The sequence below is a fragment of the Nothobranchius furzeri genome, chromosome 1, assembly GCF_043380555.1.
Source record: "Nothobranchius furzeri strain GRZ-AD chromosome 1, NfurGRZ-RIMD1, whole genome shotgun sequence".
In the NCBI taxonomy this organism is placed as follows: domain Eukaryota; kingdom Metazoa; phylum Chordata; class Actinopteri; order Cyprinodontiformes; family Nothobranchiidae; genus Nothobranchius; species Nothobranchius furzeri.
The window spans coordinates 65,334,664-65,347,247 of NC_091741.1; the positions used below are offsets into that span (position 1 = coordinate 65,334,664).

The following is a 12,584-nucleotide window of genomic DNA, read 5'->3' on the forward strand; positions in this document are numbered from 1 at the left end:
GTGCTCTCCAGCACCCCCTCCAAGGTCTCCAAAAAGGGTGGGTAGTCTGAACTGTAGTTTGGTGCATTAAGCACAGACCACAGTCAGAACCCTGCCCCCCACATGTAGGTGAAGGGAGACTACCCTCTCGTTCACCGGGGTAAACCCCAATGTACAGGCACCAAGATAGGGAGCAACTAGTATGCCCACCCCTGCTCTGCGCCTCTTAGTGGGAGCAACTCCAGAGTGGTAGAGTGTCCAACCCCTCTCACGGAAACTGTTTCCAGAGCCAGAGCCGTGCATTGAGGTGAGTCTGACTATATCTAATTGGAACCTCTCAACCTCACACACCAACTCAGCCTCCTTCCCCACCAGAGAGGTGATATTCCATGTGCCAAGAGCCAGCTTCTGTAGCCGAGGATCAGACTGCCAAGGTCCCCGCCCTCGACTACCACCAGTCACAACTCCACCCGAAACCCTTTGGCCCCTCCCACGAGTGGTGAGCCCATGGGAAGGGGGACCCATGTTTCCTCTTCGGGCTGTGCCCGGCCGGGCTCTTTGGGTGAAAGCCCGGCCACCAGGCACACGCCAACATGCCCCACCTCCAGGCCTGGCTCCAGAGGGGGGCCCCAGTGACCCACGTCCGGGCGAGGGAACACGGTTTCCATTTATATTATTCATCATAAGAGGTCTTTGGGCTGCTCTTTGTCTCATCCCTTACCTAGTAAGTAAGTGGTAAGTAAGTAAAGTTTATTTATATAGCGCCTTTCACAGATATAAATCACAAAGCGCTGTACAACATGAGTAAAATCTGGGCAAATACCTCAAACCAATAAATACATCATAAAAACAATGGCAGTGACAACAATAGTAACCAAAATCAGGAGTAAAAACAAAGTCAAGGTGTGAACAAGAACAAAGCCATCTTTTAGAATATTTAGCGGGGGAAAGCCTGGATGAAAAGGTGAGTATTCAATTCAATTCAATTCAATTCAAAAATACTTTATTAATCCCAGAGGGAAATTGACTGCTGTAGTAGCTCAGAATAATAATAATAATCAAGTCATCAAAGTACCTAGATAGTAGCAGCATAATTGTTGTTATATAACAAAAACAGCTACACATTGACAGGCCTGTTTAAAGAGTAAACAACATTCAATGATGGAATCTGACAGTTTGATCCACCAACGGGAGAGTTGTACCTGTTTCGGCTGCTCCAGGATCTGCAGGAACGGCCCATCAACTGGAACAAACAAACATGCATGTTAAGACTTGGCCAAGAAGGTTCTAAATGATGATCATTTGAAACTAAATGTAGGAAAGAGGTCGGCTCTTTTTTGTGCTTCTATTTCAGCCAGAGCAAATAAACATTTTTAAACACACATCAAACCACAGCGTGGCCACATGAAGCTGCCAGCTTCAAGGAAACTTCCTCAGCAGCTCCAACTTAAGCTAAACCTGCTGACATCAGAGTCTGACTGACACGCCAACAGGAAGCACATCTGGAACACCCGGGTCGGAGCTGACAGCTTCTAGATCTTTCAATGACAATCACTGAGCTGGTTCCTCCAGAACCTCTGAACCTTCTCAGAACTCCTGATCATCTACCAAACTCCAGTTCCCGTCCTCATCTGTCCCTTTTTCTTTCTTTTCAAACTACTTGTTAAAGTGGTTCTGGGTCAACCCTAACACTAACCCTAACCCTCTGGGACAAGCTGGTACCAGAAAACCTAAACATCCAGTTACAACGGGTCCTGTGTCATTCCTCATGAGTTAAGAGCCTTTTATGCCAGACTGATTCAAATGTCAGAAGATGTTCTGGTACCAGGACTGGAACTGAGTAATAAATCAGCTACAGTCCAAATGAAACCTTCCTCGGAACCAGTCTGCAACCCAGAAGCACAAACAGAACTAAAGAGAACCTCCGACCCTGCTGCTTCAGGAAGTTCCTTTGTCCTGGAAATGAACCAGAACTAGCCTGGAGATCTGACTGTGAGAGCAGCAGCACGTTACCAGAACAGCGGCTTGTTTGGACCAGGCACGGCCTCACTCACAGGTTCTAAACATGGCTACCGGGCTTAGCTTTTGGCAAGGTTTTGTGTGTGTGTGTGTGTGTGTGTGTGTGTGTGTGTGTGTGTGCGTGTGTGTGTGTGTGTGTGTGTGTGTGTGTGTGTGTGTGTGTGTGTGTGTGTGTGTGTGTGTGAACATGCAGCATCCTGCTCCACTGCTCTCACTGATGGAGGAAGTGAAGCCGACACACAGACACCACCCGAAGCTGCTGCTCCTTCTCAGATTCTAACTGATGTAACAAAACAGGAAGCGAGAGCAGAGTGTCTCGTCCCCGTCTCTTCACACAGGACACATCATGAAACTCCTCTTTCGCTTTACCTCCCTCACGATCGTTTCAGTTTCCAAAAACCAAACTTTCTCATGTTCCTCTCTGCAGCTGTGAAGCACATCTGGATAGGCGGACAAAGTGTGTGTTCGTCCTGTCACAAAGGGCTAAGTCATCCAAGGAACAACTAATTAAAAAATGATTGGATTACAACTTAAACATTTTACAAAGATTGAGTCAAAAATATTTAAAAGTATAAATATAAACAACATTGTTTATATTTCTATTTGTTACATTAATATTTTCATTGAATCAAATCATTACTTAAAAAAGAAAAACATTTGTTGATAAACTAACATCACGATGAATTGCAGTGAGTTTCTGCTGTTCAGGGATTTTTACATTTGCATAATTACAGGAAAGAAAAAAGTGAATGAGTAATAGTCAGTGATGTAATGTTAACGTCCCCTGTGGCTCACACAAACAGAAACCGTTTAAACAAATGAGTCTGATTCAATAACCAGCATCATTTATGGAGGAGAAATCCATCATCATTAAAAACACTTTCAAAACTAAGAATCTTCCTAGCTTAAATTAAACCATTACTGACAGAAAAAAACAGGATTCTTTTCAATAACTCTCATAGAATTATAGAATATTATTTATAAATTATTAAAGATTAAAGTAACAAAACAAAACCATTTAAGGGCATACAGAAAACAAGTCTTATTTACCAGGGCTGATGTGGAAGATGTTTTTGTTTATTTCTAAATTCTCAAGAATTTCAAAACGCTGAACGACTTCAGAGAATTTTTCATGAGAATCTGTTATTTAGGAATTTTAATTTGGTGATGCTGGATGGATTGGGAAACATGAGAAAATCTTTGAGACCACGGAATCATTTTCTGGTAGATCTGAAGTTGGACAAGAAGTGAAGAACATCTATAACAGCTGAGGTCAGAAATCCTTAACCCCAGAACTCATCAGGGAACGACCGGGTCACTCCCGCTCCAGCTGGCTTCAAAGAATAGACTCAAACCAGCTGTGATGCACAGAGAAGCAAAGGTCATGGTCTGGGTCTACAGCCGGTTCTGATGCGCATAACCATCAGAAAGAACAAGAGGACTTCTGAGAAGAACTCAAGCTGAAAATGAGGCAAACACGTGAAATGACAATGACCTAAGAGGGTCCAGTAGAACCAGGAGGAATGGTGAGTTCTGCTTTTGAATATCACATTAAAGTCAGATTAGAATCCAGCTGATGTGGTTTACAAACAAACCAACAAATGAGGAGCAGGAGAAGATTCTGGTAGGTGCTTCAGGGTTTAGGGTCAGCCAAAGTGCTGAAACAGCAGATATTACATCATAAAGTGTCCTAATGTATTATCATCTAACGACTTATTTCTGTCAATGAAATTTCAGCTTTTTATTTTAATCTTTAAACATGATCTAAAACAGATTAAGCACAGATTTGTATTTATTAATAATAATGTATCATTTATTAGGATGTTTCGACTTTTTCATGCAAAAATAATTTCCATCTAAGCAAACTAAAACTAGCCAAAGCAAATTAGTTCAATGGAGCAAACCTCATTCAGCTTATTAAAACAAGTTTATCATGTAATTGTTTGTTTACATCCATTTTTAATGAAATATTCTCATTTCACACAGCAGTTTTATGAGAAGCATGTTTGCTACAAAGAATTATGAATGATGCCGAGTTTCCCCGAGCTTCAGCCATGCAAACATTTACACCTAATGAGATGATGCAACTAAATCTCAGAAAACAGTCAAATGTTCCTCTGAGTTTCTATAAAACACAATCGTGTAATCAGACCCAGCAGACTGAAATGTTTCAGAGATTTTCAGTTTGATAGGAAAAACCCAGAAAAGTGTTTTTTATTTACAAAAACCCAAAGTGGTGCTCAGCCAGCATAACAACACACTACCTGCATGGGTTCAGGCCCAAACATCTGAAGGGGAGGGGGACAGGTCAGAAACAACCTGTGGATTGAGGCTCAGGTGAGACAACTACAAAGCAGGTGGATGTGTTTAAACCTTCTCCTTTAAGAAAAGAGTAGCTTCTTAGCTCATGGTTTCAACGTCTGAAAATTTGATCGTGAAATATGGAACATGAACACCGAAGCGACATCTAGTGTGTGGAGGTTGTTGTTGCAACAACAGAACAAGATTTCCAGCCGCTGGGACACCAGATTTGCTGCAAATGCGTGAATTTTTTATTTGGGTCCACCTGTTGTAGGCTTCACCTAAACACTCTGGTTTTAGATCTTTTACAGTTGCTCCTCTTTGGCAAAGGATAATGACATCTTCTGGGCTCAGAGGGAGCTGCTTGACTTGCCGAGTCTGCCGTCTTCCACAGTGCCAGCCTCACCATGACAAGCGGCAACCCACAATGGTGCCCTCTATTGGCTGGTAGGTGTAAACATAAACCAAGTGTTGTATCAGTCAAAATAAATATTTGCCTTTTTTTAATTAAAATATAGCTTTTAAAGGAAATACTGTACCTTCATTCTGCACACCACTAAACGCTGTGTGGAGGTATTGTTTTAAAAATATAAATATAGCTTTAGATTTAATTGTTCTATATTAAACCTTTAAAAAGGTCTATAGAATAAATATAAAGGAGAATTACGCCAGGGACACACCGGCCGCGAAGCACCGGGAGGCGAAGCGCTCACGAAATTTGGCTGCTGCTCGCTGCTCCTCAGTTCAGACCAGACGCTTGTTTCTCCGCTCGAGGCGCGCCTCGTAGTTTTTCTTTTAACCACTTGGTGTTCTTCATTTCCTCTCTGCCTTTTCTCTGCTCTTTTTTTCTACACCCCCTCCCCCTTGCTGTGTGTGTGTGTGTGTGTGTGTGTGTGAACCTATGGTGTGAACCAGTTGTTAATAGCTGGCCTACGACTTTCTGCCTCTCTGTCCTGTTTGCTCCGGTTGAAAGACACCCAAAACCACACCCCTTCACGTGGTCACACACACACACACACACACACACACGCACACACACACGCACACGCACACGCACACGCACACACACACACACACACACACACACACACACACACAAAGTTTGCTGTGTGTGTTATTTTAATGCAGTGTCTGTTTACGAACACATTTGACTATCGCGGAATTGTATTTTGAAATGCTTTGTTTTGTTAAATTTACCGGCCTGCCTCTTATGTCTAGGTTTGACTTCCTGCCAGAATTGACGTGGTTCACCTGCGGCTCGCGAAAAAAAATAGAGCAGACGCCAAAATGGTCGCTGCACGGTGCGGGCTGGAGCGGCGGCGCACGGCGCTTCAGCGGCCCATGTGGTCTATATAATAGGATAACAAGGGCGCCGAATGAAGACGGTCCCCGTTTCACGGCGCTTCGGCAGCCGGTGTGTCCCCAGCCTTATGCTGCTAAATGTACAGACAACAAACCCAACAACAAAATATCTCAAATAAAACCTACAAAACCACGATGGACCATCTCCTGCCCCAGAAATCAGAGTCTGGGAAGGCCTAAAACAGGGTGAAGGTGTAAGACTGGAGAAACTCACCTGTCCGTAGAGATGCCATCTGAGGTATTGCAGAAAAGGGTGGGAACTCCCAGGATGGATCCATCATCATCACGTTGTCAAATATCTGAAACCCAGGAAGTTATGAATAACTAGAAGCATAACAATAATTATTATTTTGTGTAACTTTTTTTAAATGCCCTGATGCTTTTTAAGTTCAGTTGTTTTTTGTGTTTTGTATTAATTGTTTTGGGTTAGGGTTAGTACTAGAAGCATACACAGCTGTAAATCACCCGCATAAAATGGAAGAAAACCCTAAAATATCAAAGAATCGACCCTACAAAAAACATAGTGGTGGTCCCAATCCAGACCCCTGTGGAACCCCTCAAGACACAAGTTCTTTGTAACAGGTAAGGTATTTACCACTGAGGACCTGAAGCCAAAGTAATTCTGAAGTTTTTCCAACATGGTGCAGCAGACTACCATCAAACTTAGGATGAATATCCAGCAACAACAGAACAGAACCCAACTGGGATCACTCACCACCTTAGCACCATCTCTGTGGAACTATTTACCAGTAAAACAGACTGTAAATGTTCTGGTAGATCAGAAATGTTCATTTCAATTCCAGTCCAGAAGTGGGTAGTAACTTGTTACATTTACTCAGTAACTTTTATTTAAGTAACATTTTGAATGGAGTGCTTTTACCTGAGCAATAATAGTATTCCTACTCTTACTTGAGTATAGTCTGTAGCTACTCTACAACCTCAAGTTGCTATATATATATATATATATATATATATATATTTTTTTTTTATATATATAAAATACCACTACTTTTACTTTTGTACAATCTCTAGTAACTCTACCATGAAGATCAAGCAGATTTTAACCAGAGATGCAGCAGACATTGGTCCGAAACTGCTTTTATCACTTAAAAAATATCTCCAAGTGCGAAGGTTGGTGTCAAAACATGAACTTGAAATGGTCATCCATGCCTTAATCTCCTCCAGTCTGGATTACTGTAACACACTTTTCACATGTTTTAACAAAAAAGCCATTGACCGCCTTCAGTTGGTCCAGAACTCTGCAGCGAGGCTCCTAACTGGAGCAAACAGAAGAGCACACATCACTCCTATTCTAATGTCTCTCCAATGGTTACCCGTTAACTTTAGAGTTCATTTTAGAATACGGACTATAACCTTTAATGCTCTACACAGTCAAGCTACTCCCTATATTACTGAACTGTTAAAGCCTTATGCTCCAACACGACTCCTCATGTCCACCCACCAGAACCTTCTAGAACACGTGTCAGACACAAGGCCCGCGGAGCATTTTTATGTGGCCCGCGAGATAAATATCAAAAATATATTAAAACGGACCCGCAGGCCGATTTTACCGCAAAGACTTCAACTACCATGATGCTTTGCGGCATTAGCGTGGAGCCAAAGCGTCCGCTTGAATTTTTTTCCAGCGTCTGCTGCCGGTGTCTGCAGCTCCGCTGTCTCGGAAAAACTAAACACTCCTCTCATTCAGCGTCGAGTTTACTCAGCTATTTGCAGACGTTGAAGCCCAGAAACGGGATTTTAACCGCTCAGTAATGTGTTCATGAATTAAAGTTTTCCAACTAACTTCCCGAAGGAGCCGACATAACTCCAGCGAGCAGTGACACGCTGAAGTCAGCATGACTCTGTGCCTGCTGTAGTTTTTATTTTTCCTCCCCAACACACAACAACGTGGTCAAGCTGCTCAGACATGTTCATCAGGACAAACCTATGTGAGCACCTGCTGTCATCTAATGTTGTCATTATTATGATGAAGATGAACAAAACAGCAGGAGTCTCCTCCTCAGCTCAGAGCTCCTCAACACCATGAAGCAGGTATCTGGCTGGAACATCACATCACAGTAAATCAGTGGAGAAAACTGAGCTTTAAATATGTTGGTTTTATGCTCTTTTTCTGGCTGCAGATAGATGAAAAGAATAGAAAATCCCTTTATCGTTCCTCAGTGGGGAAAGCTAGATGTCACAGCAGTGAGGACACTTATTACAGGAGAAAAAAAGGAGAATAAAAAAGAAAAATGAACAAACAAGAAAACATAAATCATGAATAGATTTTAAAAATGCTGAATATACCACAAGTAATGAATACCACTGATGTGTTTTATTTAAAATTTATTTGCTTGCGTTTTATTTAAAATTTACTTGCTTGTGTGTAGTTTGGTTATTCCACATTCAGTGTTAATGCAAAAATATGTTTGTTTCCAATTTTAAAGGTTTTAAATTGCATATATGTCAATAAAGAAAATGAAAATTTGCCATCACTTTTTCAAAAAATATTAAGCTTGGCCCGCGACTTCGTCCCAGATTTTCATTTCGGCCCAGTGTGAATTTGAGTTTAAAACCCCTGTTCTATAAGTTCCAAAAACCAGATATAAAAGTCGAGGTGATCCGGTCCTTCCAGACTGTTGCACCCCGACTTTGGAATGATCTTCCTTTATCCTTATCCCTCCCACTGTCCTAATGGGCATTGACAGTCTGGACACCTTTAAAAATCAGTTGAAGACACTTATTTAAAGCAGCTTATACCTAAACCTTTTATTTTCTTATTTTTAACTCAAATTTTTAATCTTTAATCATTTTATGAAACTTTATAATTTTATGACTATTTTTTCTGATGTTGATCTATTTGTTTTGAGATCATTATGATTTTAAGACGGTTTTATTTTGTTTTGATCTATATGAAGCACTTTGTGATTCTATGTCTGTGATAAGTGCTATATAAATAAAATTTACTTACAGACTCACACACACACATTTGTAATTTTAAATCTGCTGGATCTGCTAACGGTCAAGTTAATCTACAGTAAATAGTTTATATGAATCTGTTCTTCTGACATATATACATTAGCAACTGAAAAGATTGAATTCTAAATTTCATCTTCTGTTTTTGTTTAACCTCAATTTAACCAGAAAGAAAAACATTGAGATTAAAAATCTATTTCAAGGGAGACCTGGCCAAGAAAGGCAGCAGCAAGCAACAAGTAAAGTTACAAAAGAAATCACAAAGTTTCAACCGATGGAAGACGTTTAGCAGAAGCATTCATATATAAAATATCTCCATAACCCAGCACAATTAACGATGCTGCAGCAACAAGCTACTTCTTAGCATTAAAATAAAAAAACTGTTTTATTCACAGCTTTGTTTGTTCTGAGTCTCGCACAAACATCTGAAGGTTGGACTATGAAGCCAGATTTCCTTGCAGACTATGTTGAGATGAAAGTTGAAGTTTTCAGGATGAAGGTGGAGGATTTGTATCACAGAGAGTGTAGAGTGTAACAGAGAGTGAACCCAGTGGTTCCTAACCTGGGGGTCCCGACCCCCACAAGGGGGCGCCAAAGCCTCTCAGTGGGTCACCAGGACCTCTCCACTTTAAGGGGTTAAAACTTAATTTATTACTTGTTTATAGCCTACATTTTGCTCACATTTTTTTCATGAGTGAAAAGTTTACTGATATTAAGACAGGAAATAATTAGTACAGAAAAAGTAACACACTTTTAAGAACATTTTGCTCAGCTCACTGTTTTATTTTCAAGTGTCAAAAGTTCATTAAAGATACGACTGGTTGATTAATCACAGCCTTTACAGTAAATAATCTAGTACAAACAGTAATATACACATTTAAGTACATTTTGCTCAGTGTATTTTTTATGTGTCAAACGTTTATTGAAATGAATGATTGATTTATCAGTGTTTACAAGAAACAATGTGTTCAGAAAAGTAATACAAACTGTCAAGCACATTATGCTCTGTTTGGTTTTGTTAATGACTTTGTTCTGTACTGGAGCCTACTATTACTGTTATCTATTGAATCAAAGCATATTCAAATGTGCTTGAACAATTTGATCATTTCTTAATACTGTTTGTACTGGAAGAGAGAATGGGAGGGGGTCGTCAAAAATTTTACTGGTAAAAAAGGGCTCCCTTGGGAAAAAGGTTGGGAACCACTGCCCTAGATCATCATGGTAATGGAATGAGCTGCAGGTGAGTTTACCTGGTTGGATGGATGAAGGAAGGGGTCGTCTCCTGCCATTGTGTCTGCAAAAGTAAAAAACAATATCAAGTCAACAGTTTTATAATATACATGGACCACAAACCAGCCTTCTTTACTAAAACATAACAAAGATGGCACTTCTGCAAATAGTTCATTAACAACATCTTTTTATAAGTTGTTTTTTTTTTTACTTTAAAAGCCCAACAAAAACCTGAGTTTGCAAATCCATCAACTGTCACATTGCTTTAATGTATTGTCTTTGTTCAAATAAATATAAACTAAAGTGCAGCGCATGTTCAAGTTGAACCATGTAAAAGCTGCCAAACTTCCTGCTACTTCGTTAAACATCACAGCAAGCTAAAGAGCTGCAAAACTCATGTTCATTATTTTATCATTAATGGTGATCAACTATTAGGCAAATGTTATCTAAATGTAATGAACTACTGAGCAAAACCTGGAACAGGAAGCAGAATCAGCTACTATAAATCATTTAAACGCCAACGATCCTAAAGGTCTTTTTTTTCCACCAGTTGCTTAAATGATGAGCAGAAACATTTCATTACTGATTACAGTTACAGGCGAATGCATTTAAAATATGTGTAAAGTCATTTATTTAGAAACTGTGATGTAAAGCATTATTTTATCGCACGATTTATTTTTTTTTTATTTTTTTAATGTCTCAAAGGTAAACTGAAAATTGTTGTCTTAACAATTTCCGATTTGATAAAACGGTGTTTGTAATAGTTCGCACATTGAAAACATATGCGTTAATCTGTGTCTAAAAGAAAACACGTATTTTCCAGCACTGTTTTGGCAGTTTATTCTTTCTTTCTGATGCTCGTTAATGCCGCGCGCGCTCCGCGGCTCTTGTGAACGCGCGTGTCAGTTAGCTTCCTAGCTAACAGCTTATCACCGCCACCGGACTCCTGTTGTTTAAGCTTATAGAGTCCGGTAAAAACCAAGCCGTTACAACCAGCCAGCGGCTCCGCTGCGGTGACAGTAGTGGAGCTCTTGGCTGACAGAGTTGCTGCGTGTCCTTCGGTCCTGTCGGTGCAGCTAAGCTATCAGTCCCCGCTGCCCCACCGGAACGAGCCCTGTAGGTTTGGTTCCTTATGCGGAGAATGTTATGCCAAGGTCCATTTGAAAATCTAACGTGTCAGAAACACTTCAAATTCATGTTAGGAATACATTTTACATTGTTATTTTTATAACCAAACCAATTGGCTAATCATGCCCTAAAAATCGGCAAGTTTAACAATTTCATAATTTCTCATTTTCAACCTCTATTAAGCATTTTGTTGTACGTTACCACAAATAAGAGCGGGCAAAGTTCAGTTCAAAATACAAACAGATTGAAGCAAACATACAATTTGTGCAATGAACAGGCCGAATTTGTCGTGGGGTGACAAAGAATGTGTTCTGAAAAACACTTAATCTATTTTAGGGGATCGTGAGTTATAAAAGTAATCCCTTCACGACACCTCGTCAAAGTTACCTGGCTGATGAGGAAGTAAGTAGCATAACAAAGCAGTCCGTCAGAGCCGTAGAACACCGTAACGGTCTAGGGAGAAGTTCGGACCTCGAGTCCGACTAAACGGGCCAGAGTCCGGGTTTACGCGGTTCGTGTGTCGGTAGCAGGCTTTTACCTGGTTTACTCGATCAGGTGGAAGTCGGTAGCATGAAGTGTGACCATGAGTGTGACTCGTCCCGCTTCACTCCAGTTGACTCGTTATTTGTTCGCCATGCCGAACCCGCGGACCCACTTACAGCCTCGCTTCAGCCAGACAACATTTTAAGGGTCTGGAGCCACGGCCAGTTTTTAATCCACGCAGATTAGGCCCAAATGAAATCCAACAGGTGACAAGTTTGTCAGAATAAAGTGACTTGATTTCCTTCCCTACTGGAAATTCCCTGTGACGTAGAGCTCCAGCAGAGAGGTGAGAAAAGAAGATGGCTCACCCTGACGACAAAAACGGGTCGTCACACAAAGTCCACTTTATGACGTTTTAGCTTCGCTATTTGTGTCACCATTTCATAAAAGCCAAACCAAACATCTAGAAGCAACGAGTAATGTGTCACCCATGGTGCTAAAGTTGTTTTGATCTACTATTTTCTTATATTGATTCATTTTATTGATGTTTGCAGACATTCAGCTCTCTGCCTGTGGTTTTTTTAGTCCGGACTTTAACCGGACCCTGGCTCTTTTCTTTCTGCTTTTATAATAGTATCGCGTGGACATCGGGTCAGTTTCACTGCATTGGCAGTAAAAGGGGGAACGCAGGGTGTGTTCCAACCATGGATGTAGTTTTGACTTTAGAAGTGTGTGTGTGTGTGTGTGTGGGGGGGGGGGGGGGGCGGGGTCAACCAGGTATCCTTACAGTTAAGTATACAAAAATATGTAAAGAACTACAGCCTAGAGGCTCTTTTATGCAATGTCAGAAATGCTGAACTGTTGAGTACACAGGTGGCAGGAACGGCCAATCACATGTTAGCAAGTATCAGCATAGCCAATAGATGAGCGTATGGACATTCTAATGGGAAACAGGCTTCAACACAAGCGGTTGTTTTCCACTTCATGCTAGTGCTCAACCAGAGTCCATTTATAGCGTAATATTGTATTTGGACAGTTAAAAGTGCAGGGGACCATGTCCCCCACCAAAACTACATCCATGGTTCCAACTACAGGGGTATCAGACT

The 12,584-nt window shown here is 40.9% G+C and overlaps 1 protein-coding gene across 2 annotated transcripts in view; it reads right to left on the reverse strand.

Annotated features, from left to right (window-relative positions):
* Window positions 1–11,799, reverse strand: part of nfkb1 (nuclear factor of kappa light polypeptide gene enhancer in B-cells 1) — a 46,835-nt gene extending 35,036 nt beyond the window's left edge. Inside the window, exons 1-4 of one of the 2 annotated variants that reach the window (XM_015952294.3) lie at window positions 11,534–11,799; window positions 9,888–9,931; window positions 5,876–5,960; window positions 1,182–1,222 (exon numbers count right to left, since the gene is read on the reverse strand). In XM_015952294.3, the coding sequence (XP_015807780.3) occupies window positions 1,182–1,222; window positions 5,876–5,960; window positions 9,888–9,926 (165 nt within the window). In that variant the 5' untranslated portion in view covers window positions 9,927–9,931; window positions 11,534–11,799. The other variant, XM_015952303.3, reaches the window with a different exon arrangement.
* Window positions 11,800–12,584: the final 785 nt, after the last annotated feature.